Raw genomic sequence first — 16,926 nt, forward strand, 5'->3', positions numbered from 1 at the left:
CGCTGCGGTTGGGGTGCCGGCTCTGCCCTCTCCCCCCGCCCGTCCCCCTTTACCTGCCGCCGGCCCGTCCGCGGCGGGGGCAGCGGGGCGTGGGGCGGTGGGTGGCGGTGGAGGCGGCGTGTGACAGATGTCCTCCTCTGACAGCGCTCGGTACCAGCCCAGTGGCTCCCTGCCATTGGCTCAGTGCAGCCGACCGGCAAGGCTGCTCGCTATAATAGCACTATGCCTGCCAGCGGCAGCGGCAGCTCGCTCGGCTCCGCCGCGGCCACCCCGCCGCGCATCCTCCTCCCGCGGCCGCGCCGCGCCTGAGGGGCCGCACCCCCGGCCCCCGCCGGCCCCGGCGCCGCCAGCCCCGGCCCTCCCCGCCCAGCCCCGCCGAGCCCGGCCTGAGGAGGCGGCCCCGGCCCCATGGAGTGCTACTACATTGTCATCAGCTCCGCGCACCTCAGCAACGGGCACTTTCGCAACATCAAGGGAGTTTTCCGTGGCCCCCTCAGCAAGAACGGGAACAAAACTCTGGTAATGGCTTCTTCCCTTGCCTCCCCCTTCCTCCTTCTCCTCCTCCGGCTCACAGCGGCGGCTCTGGGCTGCGGGAGCCGGGGGCCGCCCGCCCCTCCTTTGCCGCCGCGGAGACGCGGTGCCCTCGGCTCCCTCCCGGGGCAGGCGCTGCCGTGTCCCCGCAGAGATGCTGGCGCAGCGGCTGCGGGCGGAGGGGCAGCCCAGGGACCCTTCTGGGCGGGGAGCTGCAGGGCCAGGTCTCCGAAGCCCGGGGGAGGTCGAGGAGAGGCGGCCGCCGTTCGGCTGTGCGCGTCCCCCGGCGCGGGGGCTCCCCGGTGACCGCCTGCCCTGTCCTCCCGTGCGGGGACAGCCGCAGGTCCTGCCTGGGGAGGTGCAGGAAGGGACCCGAAACTTGTCTTATGCTTGTCCGAACCATTTGGGTAGAGAGATGCATTTGTTCGAGCACAGCTTGAGAAACGATCTGCGTTTTGGTTTGTTGGCTGCCAAGTTCTTTTTAAAAGCAAAACTCAGGGTTTGACAGGACTTAGTGGGTTTAGGCAATTTGGCTCAGATGCTCCGGAAAGTGTGCACAGGCTATCCGGACTGTTTCTGAATTCATCCTCCATACTTAGATGTCTTTACATCTATTGGGTTTCCTTTGGTTTTGCTGACTTGCTTGGACTCACTTCGTGCTGTTACTGAACTTTAATGGAAGAGTGACGACGCAATAGCCTTGGCAATACATGTGCTCTCCTGCCTGCTCAGATAAAAGGGATGTAGGATAACAGCAGGCTGGGTGAGCTGCATCATGTAACATCTCAATCACGGCACAATACAGTGTGGACAGATGTCTGGAGAGGAGGATGGAGCTGAAAGAGGGGCTTAGCCACTTATCTCTCTCTCCCATCACTGCCTTATTCTGAAATCCCCTTTGGAGGAGATGGAGCAGAACTTACTCACCACATTCTTGTTCCCTCGAATGCACGACCTATATTGATGGGGAATTTACTGAAGTACTTAACATTTGCTGAAGTTGGCAAGCTTGCAATTTCTCCCTAAATAAAGAGATTAAAGCAAGTCTGAGCCAAGTCATAAAAATAGTAACTACTACGAGAGAATCTGAGGCAGATTTTTGGACTGTTTCAAACATGAAGTTCCTGCTTTCATGTTGTAAATCTTTACAATTTTATTTGCTGTGGATTCTGCATATTTTTCTGTTAGGGATTGCGTTCTTGGAATTTTTAAGAAGTATTTGTAGTATCCATGAGATGGCAATATGTGTGTAATATTTCACTGGTACAGTTGTAAACCCGAGACCTACTGCAGAATTGTTTGGTACCTTTCAAATAATGGCATGATACATCACCTTCTTCCTACTAAACAATTTCAGTAAAGATGCATTTGGCAGGACTGAGAATACTCTGATGTAACTTTTGGACTGTGTATTATCTTGCAGTTCATAATGGATTGTGCTTCAACAGCATTTTATAATTTTTTTAATTTTTTTCCCTTGGCAAAAAAAGGCAGCCCTGTATTCCCAATATTCCTGATTACTTTATTTACTGATAAAATTATTAGTGACCAAAATATTTTGGGGAAGACCAGTGCTAAATTCAAATTCAAATGAAAAAGAATTGTGTGGACTTTGAAGTGGTCATATTCTGAAAACAAAAAGTACTCTGAGAAGAAATTTAACTCAACTCTGCTCTTCAGTGAGGTAGAATAGATGTGAGGGGAGACAAGGCAGTGTTGACTGTGGGACTGCCATGAGAGCCCTTAGTTTAACAGCTTCCATGTGGGCAGTGAGCACTGGCAAAGTTTTTGCTGGGTTGAAAAGGAAGAGCTCTTGATGTTGGCCCTGTGGACAGCAAAATGAAATCCTTCCTTATGAAGAAATGGTATAGATGCAGGCATCAAGGCTTGTGTTTCTGTTTGGGCTATTTTTTAATTTATAGGAGGTAAAGATGCCATTGGGTTGCGATACAGGACATTCCTAGCTCAGACTAATAGTTCTGAGGTGCTGAAGTACATTTAACTCTGTTTCAGTGGGAAAATCAGATGTTTCATTGTTTCAGAGGATTGCTCACTTTCACTGTAAACAAGCTTTTCAGATTTAGAAGGATGAAAATATTTATTAGTGTAAGCTAGAATAAGTTTTTAGAAATTCCAATAAGAACACAGCCTTTCAGTATGCTCTTGGTGTCTTCCATCATAGAATAAGACTAGGAGAAACAACAATCTGTAAAGCTAAAAATCAGAAATTTTGAAGCTGCTCTGACTCAGACATATCTTCCTATTTTTCTGTAAAGCATTCCCTGTCTCTTCATCTGGGCTCCAAGCTTTTTAAAATCACTGCTTCCTTGTGAACCAAGGGGAACCTGAAAACAACCTCTCTTTGTACAGCGTAGAACTGCTTCTGTGCAAAACTTGAATTTGTTAAGTTTTGATTCTCCTTTAGAGTTCTGTCACCACACTCTCTCTAGAAATAAAGATGACTGTACGTGTTTCAGTAGAATTTCACAGCAAGTAAAAAAATGCTGGATTTAGTCAGATGATGAAGTTGTGGTTTCAAGATGATTTTATGTGGTGTATCTTCAAACCTGAGCTGGTTAGGTTTCAGGAGAGAAAGCTCCTTGGACCTTTTGGCTACTGTCCCATTCTGGAGTGACCTGGTATTCCCCTGAAACTCTTTGTCTTTTTTCCCTGATCTCCAGGAGAGGACACTGAGAGATTTTTTCCCTGATTGTTTGTCTCTCTGGGTGATCGTTACATGTTTGTCCTCTGCCTGCATCCTGTTTCACACAGAATTAGTCATTTAAAGTTTTATGAAGTTTTGGTTCAAAACTCCCAGGATGTAGCAGGAAGAAAGAGCTACAAGCCTTTGGTCAGCTGGTAGGGAACATGAAGCACAAAGCTTTGTCCTTCTATAAAAACCTTTTGGTGGAGAACATCAGAGAATTACTTTTGGGTAGAAAAGATAGAATGCCAGTGTTTCTATTGCCTTGGCCTTTCTAAGGCACACCTATCTGTAAAGCCTGCTGAGTGCAGGGCTTTGAGATGGGGTTATTTGGTAGGGGGAGAGAAGATGCAAAGTAGGAGAAAGGTGGGGAAGGACACAGTTCTATTCCTCAAGAGAAGGCATCAGAAAAACCTGAGCTCAGAGAGAAGTGAAAGGCCCAAGAGGGAACAAAGGAAAGGGTGGATGTAGGTAACTGAGAAAACAGGTTACTGTAAAAACTCTTTTAATTAAATAAAATAAGAAAAAATTGCTTGTGAATGAACCTTTAGTCAGGTGGTGGTGGGAAATGGAGGAATGTGTATCTGCATGGAGTTTTGGGTATCTGATAGCACAGCTTTGCCCAGTACTATTGTCAGGAAAATAAATCTGAATAATAAATTGATGGGAAATGGGCTCCTGTGGAAGAATAGCCTCCAAACTCTTATTAAAAAGTAACTTCAGAAAATGGAGCAATGTGGTTAAAAGCAATCTGTGTTTGGGCTGTTGGATAAGGCTTTATCCTCTCCCACTGCAGTTTCTATTGCCTGAAATACCCTTCAAATATGCAGTCTGCTAACAACAGCTCATCTGCCACTGGAGTGCTCCATGGCAGCTCTTTGGAAGGGTTTGTTTTTTGTTGCTGGAGTACTAAGTGAACCAACTGCTATCTGGTCTTTGTGTGGCAGATGGTTTCTGAACAAGAAACTCAAAACTTACCATGTGGGTCAGTACTATGCAAGAATGTTTCAAATTTCTAGTGCACTTTCTGCATTTTCATGCTTTTTTGTGTTTTAATTGATGAATATTGGCCTGACTGCTTGGCCATTTCATGTCAGAGTTCATACTTAGTGACTACGAAGTTTTCCCAAGGCTGTTCTTTTTAGCTGTAGCATAGCTGTAGCTGTAGTATATAAAAATTTGTTTGCTACAAACTCTTTGTTTTGCCTATGATCCTGAACTTTTAATGCACTTACTCTGTTATTTTTTTAGGCCTTATCTTATTGATGCCAAATTATAGTAGTCTGTCTTTGTAATTCATCTTCCTTGCTGTGGCTGCTGTCTTGCAGTTTATAATCTCAGAAAGTATTGAAACTTGTATGAAGAAAATAGTTCTCTGGAGAGAGAAATCAGTTATTTGAAGTTGCAACCACAGGTGATTTTTTAAATCCTTAAAATGTCTTTCAGGATGTGAACCCCAAACCATTTTAAGGGCTTTATACTAGTTAATATATACAATTTTTGGTTGGTCAGAAAGAGAACTGATCCTTTGTTTGGTCTTCTGAGTAGCTGGTATGTGGCTGGTGACCGAATATCTGCTATTTCACCTTAAGATATTGCTCTGGTGTAAATGGCTCTGTTTCTTTGAGATTTACAGTGGTGGAGGACTGGACATGTGGGGCTCCTTCACTTCTTTTAATTGGACAAATACATTCTCTGTGGTGGTAATCAGAATGATCAAGGTGCTGTCACTTGTCTGAGGAGCTCAGGGAAAAGTTTAGACCACTGTGTGGTGTAAATTGCTACTGTAATTCTAATTTCAGGTGTCTTGTTGATACAGATGGAAAGTAGGTAAGATTAGAAATGTCCTGATAAGCGAGTGGTTGGTTAAAGGAGCAAATACACCAAACACAAGAATCTGTTATTGTGGCTGACAGTGACCTCTATGTATGTACGTTTATACTTTGGTTAAAAGTATGTACACAGGGGGTTCCAGGGGTAGAATGGAAACAGTGGTCCCCAGGTCCAAGAAAGGCAGTCACAAATTATTTAAAACTGGAATCAAACTCTGAGCTCCATGCCATAAGCCTTGTGGAGAAGATGATCTCATGAACTTCAGGTCGCTACCATGTAGCACAGCTTTGTGCCTCCCAGACAGCTTGGTTATGGCTGCAGGGATATTAATTAATTAATTAATTAATTAATTTGTTTAGAACTCCTTTTAGAAGTCCTAGGGCACACTTCTACTTTTATGAACACTCCACAGAGTTCATGTACTGTCACACTAGCGCCCTCTGAAAGTGCCATCTGTTGCTCAGGCTGTCTGTTGTCTTTAGCCCTTTTACACTTTGTAGAATATCTTTGTATTCCCACATCAATTAAAGCAGATAGGTTGTGGTGGACATAAAAATGTATTTTATGAGAATTTCTGTTACAAATATCCATTCTCTACTACAGGAAGAAAGTATTAAACGAAAACATTTCCTGATGAATTACAGCTGCAGTTGTAATTCTGCATGATCAGGGTAAATGTCCATTGATTTCAACCTATCTAGTACACATATAAAATAAACAATTCTTAGCATAGGTTTATTTTAAATAATGGTAAAAAGACATCCTGCAGTTCTGTTTGCCATATTGTATGTTACCAGTAGCTGGAGGGTAACTTTTCAGTTCTATCTTATACATGCAGAATTTAATAGAACTATTGCAATACATTGTTTTTAATTTTTAATGTTGCAGAATATGTAGGGTTGACTTGCATTAGTTAAGGGAGAAAAATCACCTGTTACTTTCTTCAGTGGTTGTGTTGTTCCCTGTGGATCTGCTATTGTCTTTCTTGACCTAGGTTCGGAACTTGAAAACATTCACATATTTTCTGTGAGAGAAGCTGAACAGCCCTAACTCATTAAAATACTAAAGTGGAAAAATAAATTGCGCCCAATTTAATTTTAATAATTAATAAACATTACTTAAATCATGATTGAAAACCAGCCACTCAGAAGACAACAGAATGAATGGGTAAATCGTAACGAACAATAAAATCATAACTGTGTTCTTCTTCTAGAGTCCATTTGTTAGAACTCAGGTGACTTGGTTTATTTGAATGAGGCAGGCTGTAACAGTACAGGTTCAAAGCATTATCAGCAGGCATGTTTTGGTGAGTTAACAGGAAGCTATCATAATTTAAGTGCATTTCCAATGTAATTCAGAGAGGTCTCAAGCCTTGTGCAGCGAGATGCAGCACTCCTATGTCCATCAGACTCTGTGTGAGTACATCATCTGGTCCAGGAAATAGCAGGAGCTGGAGTCCAACGTGCAGGAGATTTAAACTGGGGCAGCTCCTGCTTCAGAGCTATTACTGAGCAGACTTTTGTACTGTAAAAGCTTATTAAATGCATGGTAAGCTTCAAACATATCGGTATTCTGTTGAATGTAATTAGACTATTACCATGGTTAAATTAGTACACTTGTTTAGTTTTTTCAGATCGAGGCCTCAAGTGTAAGTCTGAGGAGAGCCTTTGCCTTGAATATCTTCTGATACAAATATCCGTAGCAATCTCTTAGCTCTGAGATACACAACATTAATTTTAACATGTTGCTCACACTTGGAAAACAGTGTTGCTGATGTTGTTTTACCATGTTGCTAACTGGAAAACGGCAGGTTGGCTCCTGTATTTTCAAAACCACAGGTATTTTTGAAGTCTTTAAACTACTTACACCTTTCCAAGGCGCAGGTTGCAATCCTAAGTCTTGCTTTTCCTGTGGGCCCTGGAAAAATTAATGTTTCTTGACCTTCCTATCAGCAGGGAAATCTTTGAGAAAAGGACTTAACTGAGTTGTGGATCTAGAGGACACTGAGTAGTGAGTGGCCTCTTAGTTTAGCATGGTGGGGTTTTGTGCAGGACTTGACTAAGTAGCTGCAAGATCTCTGATGCCCCTAACTGGTGACAACTGCAATATTCCCTTTTTTGAATGGCATTTAGGCACATCAACAGGAACAATTATTCTCTGCAAAAATCAAAGCCATTGAATAGATGCATTTTAAAATGTAGGTAGGAATGAGCTTAAAGAATCCTACAAAATCAATCCAAAGCATTTTCTATTATTTAATATCTTAATGCAGTTAATAATTATTTATAAGACAGATTCTTTAATACTGCCTGGTGGTGGTGGAAAGTGGGTTGATTTTTTTGTTTGCTCACTTGTGATTCAATTGGAAAATTGTAAACATCTCGGGAGAGGGAATGAGCCTTCCTAATTTTGCTATATCTGGCCAGTTCTTTAAAAACAAATACTAGTCCGACCCTTTTATTTTTCCACGCATTTTTGGAGCGAGAAGAAATGCTTTTCTGCCAGAATTCTTGAGAGACTGTTACATGATGAGCTGTGACTTACTGTTGTTTAAAAAACCCCAAAGTAAATAAAACAACATTTACTCACAAGGAGGCACAATATTTGTCATGTTTAACCTTGTTTGTTCAATGGAGATAAGAAACTGTCTGAAGGCATCAGGAACCAGGAGATTTTAACTCATAGTGTAATTAATTTATTTTGTTAAAATATGTTTACAATTCCTTTCCTCTGAGGACTGGCCAAGGCAGGGGTACAGATGGGGCAGACGGTTTTGTTTCTCCCTTGGCAGAGGATGTTTGTTCTGAACCCTCTAAGTTGTGTGCAAGCATGAATTTCTGTGAGAACTATTTTTCTTTTTAATTAATTAAAGTGGGTAAATTTCCAAATATTTTTAATATGGAATTTTAAATGGTGGTAGTTATACAGATAGTGGTGTAAGAAAGGAAATGCAGACTCTTTATTCACAGCTGTAAGAGCAAATCCAGAAGTAATGCCTGGAGAGTGACCTCCATATCTCCCACCTGGCATTGCTTCCCTGATTGCACATGTTAAAGAACAGGGTTTTGTTTTAAAATTATGCAAATGGCTTGGAGGATGTTGAGAATTGTTTTGAGGAACTGAGATATTTTTTTGTTTGCTTGTGTTTAGAAGCTCATCAACATTCTTGGTTTGTACCAATGACTTAGGACTTGTCAGGATTTGTGTCTGACTGTAGTGATTTGCATTTTTTAAATGATTTTTTTATGTGTGTGAAAATGATATTTTTAGAGAGGCTTCTTTCCCCAAATAGCAAGTGATCAGGCTGCCTCCTCTGGGATCCAGCTGAACTCAAATATTCATGTTGCAAGATTTCTCACAGCCAGCATATAGCTTGATTGCCTGCACTGGCCAAATCTTGGTCAGATTGTTTTCTTTCGAACTTAGCACTACACAGCATCTGTTAGAATTTGCCTCTTTCCCTTATAGAAATGGGTTTCTGGACTAAGAAAAAGTGCTTCCTTTCCTTCTGACTGATAGCATGCTTCCACAACGAATACAAATCAGTGTAGGTGTCTCTGCCCATGGCCGTGAGGTTGGAACTAAATGATCTTTGAGGTCCATTCCAGCCCACATTGTTCCATGATTCTGTGATCTGACACCTGTGAGACTATAACTGGGGAGGGGACGGGGGGGGGGTGGAAAGGCAGTATTTTCTATGTGTAGGTGTCCATAAAGTTTGTGAATTGTTCTTTTTTCTTGATAAGCACAGCTTGATTTACATGGTAGAATAAAATTGTTTAAATAGTAGCAATTTTTAAGTATTTAATTTCTGCTGCAAGTGTTTTTGACAGGAAACCACAATACCCATTACAGAACATCAGCTACTCCTTCATCAAATGAATTTTGATAAAATGTCTGGAGTTTAAACCTTGGGGCACACTTGGATCTGTAAAGGATGTTTTGTCTGGGGGTCTGGCCAATCTGGTATGTTTTTGCATAGGGGGTCTGGCCAAGCAGTCCATGAAACAACCTGAGCCTCAATTTATAAAGCAAAAGCAAAATTCATTTTTTTTTCTTTTTTTTAAGCTAGTCATTATTTAAATGTGTAATTATTTAGGGAAATTTGCTAAAGATGTATAATTGTATAGGATGTTTTGTCTTCCTCTGTTGGAAACAGTAGACTTTATCATGAGAGAGTACAGCACAGACAAAGATGTTGTCAAACTTTGCTACCCCCCCAAATCTGCCTGTACCAGTCTTGGCACTTAGTTCTGAGCCTGTTTATCTGAGTGTTGAATACTCATTTGGGTTGGTTTCTGAATTTAAAAAAAAAAAGGGCAAAGTAAAGAAGTGGTATAAATGTATTTGTACCAGAAGTCTTGGGCTTCTTATGTACTTGCAGCACAGTACTCTGTGGCTGTAGTCTCCTATTTTGGTTTTTGGGGTTTTTTTGGAGTTTTTTGTAAGTATTCTATTTACAAAATATTATTTATTGTCAGAAAAAAGTTTTTAGGTTTTAGGTTTGCTTAAAAGTGAGACTGGAAACTTAATGTAATTGTATAAAGAACATTATGCTCTTTTACATGAACAGTAAACAACTGTTTCTACAAATAAATCAGGGTTATTAGTAGTCTCTTTTTAAAGCAAAATACCTTTTATGCTGCTAGTTTACAAAACATTCTTAAAATATAGTTAATGCTTCAGAATACTCTGAGGGTAGCAGTGGAATATACTGCCAAATTAATGGGTTTTCTGTTTTCTTTGCATTGATGTTTCTAATAGCAATGCTAATTTTTTCTGATAGTTTTATGGAAATATTTCATGAGGGAGAAAAATCAAGATAATATTTGCTTGTCCTTCTGCTGTGCAGATGAGCCGGTAAATCATCTGACACCTGTTTGTTTGGCAAATAAGTGAATTTGCATGAACTAGCACATGGAATTAAGGATTAGAAAGACATGAAAGCAGTTTTAAAGGACTTCTTCCAGAGGTTTGTGGAGTTGTAGCACTAATGGCCTGTTGTATTACTAACGCTGAGCAGAGAGAAAAGCTTCCCACCAACAGGTTGTCAGAAATACTTGAGGTTTTCTTTATGAAACACCTCGGAGTGCTCATGGGTATGAAAGTGTCATGGCAATGTAATTAGAAAAGTCCAGCGAAACCCGGTGGCTGCAGCATTTTGCTAGTAACTCCCTGTGGTGATTGAGTGTGCCCAGAGTGGACCTGCTTTATAAATAATGGAGAGTTAAAGAAGGAAAAGTGGAGCTTTCCAGTGTGCTGGTGTCTGAAAGGAAACTGCAGCGAGCTGTGTGAAGGAAACCAAAACAGCCAAGGTATTTAATACAGAGAAGGTGTGGAGCTGGCAAATGATAACACATTATTAGGGAATAATGTTGTGATAGAATTGGAGAAAACCAGGACAAAGGTTTGCCTGTCCTTGTCAACATATCCATGGGAGCAGCAGCACTATCTGCCTTGTTTGTTCAGGTTCTTGCATTGGGAAACCAGACAGACTTCGAAAATTTTTGGTCAGTCAGGCTTGTCTTGGAGGTGCATGATAGAAGCCAACAAGTTCAAGTTAAGAGATGGGAAATTGTCATCAGATACAAGGGAAAAAAATAAAATTGAGGGTGGTCAAGCACTGGAAGGAGGTGCTGGAAGGAGAGGCTGTGGCATCTCCATCCTTGGAGATGCCCAAAAGTTGACTGAGCGGCACTGATTTAATTGTCTGTGCTTTTAAGCAAAGTGTAGGACTAAATGTCCCTCCATCCTCAGTCAAGGTTACAATTTCACATTTGATCTGTACGAGAGTAGCTTTTAATTTAATTTTCTGTAGTGAGGTTCCTTGGGGAGCAGGGCATGTCACTGTTGTGCCCTGCTCCCAACCTTTTGGGGCTCCTGGGTGCTTCTGGCTTCCCTCGTACCAGATGACGTCTGGCTGGCAGGAGCAGTGCCTGCACTGACATTCTCTGGGGAGTTCCTGATCTGTCAGAGGTCTGAAACACAGGGCTTGTTTCAGCTCTGAGGAACAAATAAATCAAAAGCAACTATTAAATCTACTTAGGATTTCTTTGTAGGGATTCCCGAGCTGAGTCATGCTATTCGTAGTCAATGACCCAACTTGTAATTAAGAAAGATGATAGACTCGGAACTTGTCCAAAACTAATTCATATTTAGCTCTCACTCTCCACAAGTCGTATGCATTATCAGCAGTATTTTATTGATTACACTTTTCATATTAAAAATTGCTGGAGTATATAATCTTAATTTTGGAAAGGCTTTTAGAAGGTACTCAGGAGCACAACTGATAGAGAAATTAAATTGTTGTCATTATAACAGCTTTATGCAGAGGCAAGGAAAACTCAAGCCAAGCATTTTCTAAAGCATTATATGCTGCAGTCCTTCATTATAGATTGTTTCAAAGAGGGGAAAAATGAGAAACAAACTACCAGCCTTACTGTGTTCAGCCTACAGAGCCTTTGCACTGTGGGATGGGCAGTGTATACTTCCACAGTTTGAGTATTTCCAGGAAATTGGTCAGATATTTTGCATCTTTTCATATAGTGGGTGTGGTGTGCTTATGGGTCTTGATATATTTATATACTTAGTTCACATTATATATTTACATTTTACATGTATTTTTATGTTATCATCCAAATACAATATTATTAATATGTATTCTGCGTATTCAAACGCGTTGTTTAACACAGTGGCGTGGCACCATACTAAATTCTTATAGCTCTTGATTGTCATACAAGAAACATGATCCTGAAGGAAGGAAGTGCCAAAGTTCTTTATGAGTGGCTGAAACTCTGTTTTCTGTAAGAGGGGCTTTGTTGATTCAAAGAGTTTCCACTTATTTGACTGGGGCTGAGCAGAGGACTAACCTTGGAGAAGTTCCCATAGAGCAAATCAGTGCCTGTGAGGATTGTGGATGTTCTGCCTCCTCCCCATAAGAGGTAGCAGAAATTTTGAGCTTACCTTAAAGAGCTCTGGTCACTGCAGGTCAGGTAGGTAGTGGCTAATGCTATGTTGTAGCCATGAGATGAATGTTGGATTTATTTTCAAACCAGTCAGTAGAGTAACTAGAGCCATATATAATCACCTTAAAAAAAAAAATCTGTCAGAAGTTTTACACATAGCAAATGTGAAAGCTACAATATGGAATAAATTATCAAATGGCTCAAGTTCAGTGTCTCTTTGAAAGCTATTGGGGGGGGGCTGTAGAGGAAATTGCACTTGTATTTTACACCTGACAAATTGAATTACAGCAACAAATCTGTATAATTACAATTCAGAGACCAGGATTTCTTCTTGGAGTTGGGTAATTAGAATCAGGACTACACTTGAAGGTTCAAATTGGATTCTTAGAAAGAGTCCCTTACACGAATATGACCTGTACAGAAATCAGTGTTTTCATCTTTTCTATTTTAAGAATTTTGAATCATAATGTAAAGTGACTCATCTATTATTTCCTCATCTTTTTATCAGCAAGATGCACAAGAAATTGTTCCTTTGATTGTTTCCCTGCGAATGGGAAATCTTTAAGGTTTCTTCTCTTTTCAGTAGGCATTCATAAATCCAATTAACATTAATGAGTCTCACATGTGTGCGTCAAGAGAGAAAAAAAATGAACCTTTTGTCTCCCCAAGTATGTGTTTAACTGCAGAAAATGAAATTAAGAAAAAGCTTTTGGTGAGTCATGGGTTACAAAGTCAGTAGCTCCTGTCTCATTTTGCAGTAGCTAACACATTCCCCTGGTTCTCTCTCCCCTGTAAAGGATCCTTGTAGGAGCTGTAAATGCAGGATGAGCAGTGCTGTTGGTGAGGTGGAGAGTGCTATTATTACCTCCAGTTCTAAGATTAATTACTTTTAGGTCACGTTTTCAATGGGATGGCAGGATTGCAGTAGGGTTAATGTGACTGTGCTTCTGTCTCATGACATAACTCCATGGGAACAGAGTTAGAAAAAGTAAAATATATTAATAGCTCAGTGACCTATAAAGAAGAAATACTTAGTGCCCTTCTTCAGAGGTTCTGTTGCCTCTCTGAAGAACAGGATTGATGTTGCAAGAAGTTAGTGACATTTTGTGTTATTCAGCAACATTTCTTGTTTACTTATGGGCACTCAGAGCAGCTACGACTTTCTCAATGACACAGGAGGTCTTGATCAAGCTCAGTGCTGTTAGCAAGTGAATGGGGTCTTAGAAAATTAAATACTGCCTCTAGGAAAGCATCTGCTGCTGTTTCTGGCAAAACAGTCTGAACATAGGGTATTTTGCTTAATTTAATTCGTTGCCAATTAACACCAACATTTGATTACTGATTTGGATATTGGGGTTGGGAAAGAAGACTTCAGTTGAGGAAACATTTCCTTGAATTTGGCAGTGCTGAAGTTTGGGGTGGGGTGGGTGGTTCACAGCAGTGTGACAACCCACCAGAAGTCCCACTAAGGTCCCCCTGCAGTCTCCCACCACCCAAACCTGCTGTGTGTCCCCAGAACACCCCTTCAGTCACAGCTGACATGTGAAAAGGCTTCAAAGAACTCAGTACAGTATAAATACACTGAAACCATATGGTCTATCAGAATCATAATATCACTTCAGAGGTTTAGAAATAGTGTGTTTATTAGCTGTAATCACTTCAAAATTTTCATTGAAGTGAATAGCTGTAAGTACTCAATATAGTTGTATTTCCATATGAACTTTTCTGCAGTTTGGTTTGGAATAAAAGTGGCCATCATTCACCTCAAAAGAAGAACAGTAAAAAGCTCTTTGGGTATCCCCTGTGTCAAACAGCCATCTAGTAGGATCATGATTATGCTTTGACAGAACTATAAACTGTGACTGACTCCATATGAGATGATCTAATGTGTACATCTCTATCGGATGCTCTATCCTTTAAAATAACTGTTGCACTTTTCTGCCAGGAAGAATTTCCTGAAACTATTTTGCAACTGTGCTTCCTTTGTGTTATTTGAAATTAAGCCCATTTTGTCCTGAATAACTGCTGTCTCCCCGACGACTACATCCTTCAGATATTTGTAAGCTGTAAGGTGATCCTCTTTACCTGCGCCTTTTCCAAGCTTGGCATGCTTAGCTGTTTTCCTTTCTTCGTATATCAATTCCTCTAATTTTGATGATGGTGTGGCTTTTATTTGAACTAGCTCCAGCATTTCAACATAAATCTATCAAAATGGCTCCCAGTAGTCCATTTAAAAGGTGAAATTAGAAGAATTCCATGGATGTTGCTAGTGGTTCCTTGATATGTAGATACCTGGGGGTGGATTGTGCAGTCTGCATTTATTGTGGCATGTGCTTATTCTATACATAGTCTCACTAGCATCATTGGGACCACTCACTTCATTCTATTCTTATCACTTCCCTATTCCCTCCTCCACTCCTCAGATTCCTTGCCACAAATGCAGTGTTTGGCTGTGGGCAGAGTTTTTGGTTGTCTGGAGTCTCTACTTGTGCTATGACTTCTCTGTTGCCTCTGATGCATCCATTAGAATTTTCAACTTCTCAAGGAGGTGCTTTGATAAATTCTGGGTTAAAACACTTGTAAGATAGGCTTGTTCATATTTTGTAAGAATAATGTGATCCTTGTCAGGAGCTGACAGATTATTTCCTTCTGCACTATTAATTGCTCCAAGTTGTGTATGTGTGTGGATATATTTGTTCTTTCTCTTGTGACAGAAGAGAATTAAACATGAATTACTCCTACACAGAGACATGAGTTTTATTTCTGACCTCTTTGTCTTTTAATCTTTGTCTTCTTTTCCCCCAGTGTGTTTTTTCCTCTTGTCTGTGGAAAATCTCCCTAGCTTGGTGAGCACTTTGTGTTGTCCTGCTCGGTGCAAACCTCACCTTGGTGGTTCCATTCATTTTGTAGCGGAACTCTTTGACCGCCCAGTCCACTTTAGCTGACTCTCCTACTGTGATTTTTCTGGTTAGTGGGATGATCTGAATCCACTGAAGGTTTCTTCTTTGGGGAAAAAAAACCCAACTCAAATTTGCTACTTTTATGGCAAATATTTAGAAATACATTCGTTTTGTTGAACTTAGATTTCACTGTTGATTCTTATGCAGTTGTACAGTTTAATTTCTCAAATTTGCCACCCTGACTAGATTGTCATTCTCATCACTTACCTACTGCAACCATAATTTCTTCATAGACTGAATTTTTAAAATGATAGACATAAATTGAATGAAGTTGAGCTTCACAGCAGACAAATGCTAGTCACCCGAAATGCATTTTTACTTCTAAAAAAATATGAGAGCAGTCAAAATGTGTGGTTATTTAATCTGAAGAAGCATCTTGCTTTTGCAACATCCATTTCCCAGGGATGCTGTAGACTTCCAGGCTGCAGAAATACAAATTATTGTCAACTTTTTCATAACAGGATTAGCTCTTACATCTGCCTGTTCTCTTTCACCCTTCATAGCTGCAGGGAAGCACAGGACACAACTTGCTGCAATTTTGTGTTGGTTTGCTTTGGGGTGACCCTGCTGTTTTCTTCTTTCCCCCCTTCTCTGTGCTGGGGGTGAGGTCTCTGTGGGGTGGCACGGCCATGGTGCTTTCACTCCAGCTAAAGTGCCAACCTTGGGCATGAAAGGAAGGAAAGAAAACATCATCAAACTTTAAAAGGCAGTGCTGATGAATTGTTATGCATGCTTGCACACTTTAAAAAATGAAATAAAATCCTGGGGTACCAGGATTGCCTGCTGGGTGATCGTTTTCATGGCAGAGCTCTGTATTTGAGAATTACTTGGAAGAAAATAAACAGATTTAGTGATTTCTTTCCTTGAAGTAACCAAACACTTGTTTAAAAAAAAAAAAGTTAAACTTTCATATTTTATGTTTCTTGCTCCTTTATTTTGCTGTTCCATTTCTTTTACACCCATGATTTGGAGGACTAGGGGCTGCCTATGACTGTGTTACTTGTAATTGAAAAGTTGATTTGTTAAATGCAGTTCTGTTATGGTCCCTGTCCTGCTTTATGTCTGTCTGTCCTGGGATTCTGCTTTGCTTTTCTTTTTCATATACCTTTTTCCTATTTTTATATTTTTTCTTTCTTCCTATACCTCCCTAATTCTTTCTTTTTTTTTTTTTCTTTTTTTTTTGAGCTTTATGCCATTTTATATCCCAGATCTTTGCAAGCTACTTTTCAAAACTGGATGTCATTTTAGAAGTGGATTAACTGTCTTTGCTCAGTCTGAAAATGAGAATTCGAGCTTTGAGCTTTTGTTTTGACATTTATGTTGTTTTTGTCAGAAGTAAAGAAGCATTTTTGATTATGTTGTAAGCATAAGGTTTCTAATACAGTCTTACTTGCTTTGCTTGTTAATTTGTTAGACCTGGTACAGATTTAATGATACTGTTACAGCTGGCATTTCGTTGATTGAAAAAACATGACAATTTTTGTATCTAGGTGTTGCAAATGAGAGAATGGTAAAACTGGTTTATACCACTCTTATTTTGCTGCTTGTAATACTCCCCATTTGTTCTTATCTTCAGGATGACTTGAACAAGCAGGGTGTGATCACATGACAGTGAAGATACCTCTTCTAGAATTTTCTTGAAATAATGTGGGGTTTTTTTGTTGTGTGGGTTTTTTTTTTTTGCTGGACAAGGAGATAATGGCAAAATTGAAGTCTGTTCAATCGTCTGTTCAAGACAGTGAAACTGTCCTTCATCATGATGGTGAACACTTAACCTGATTTGAATTCACTTTCAGGTCTGTAAGATAAAGACCTGAGCTTTTGTTCTAAACACAAAGATGCAAAGAAGTTATGAAAAAGGGATTTTGAAGAAATATGTTGGGGGGGGGGGGTGAGGAAGCAGAGTAGGACTTGGCTGGTAACAGAGAGTATG

At 40.4% G+C, this 16,926-nt stretch overlaps 1 protein-coding gene across 1 annotated transcript in view; it reads left to right on the top strand.

Annotated features, from left to right (window-relative positions):
* Positions 1-405: 405 nt before the first annotated feature.
* The window catches only part of ZNF804A (zinc finger protein 804A), a 155,527-nt gene continuing 139,006 nt past the window's right edge, over positions 406-16,926 (top strand). The window contains exon 1 of the mRNA XM_069021468.1: positions 406-519. Within this exon, the coding sequence (XP_068877569.1) occupies positions 409-519 (111 nt within the window). The 5' untranslated portion in view covers positions 406-408. The remainder of the gene's footprint in view (positions 520-16,926) is intronic.

This window comes from Aphelocoma coerulescens, chromosome 7 (genome assembly GCF_041296385.1).
Source record: "Aphelocoma coerulescens isolate FSJ_1873_10779 chromosome 7, UR_Acoe_1.0, whole genome shotgun sequence".
NCBI lineage: Eukaryota > Metazoa > Chordata > Aves > Passeriformes > Corvidae > Aphelocoma > Aphelocoma coerulescens.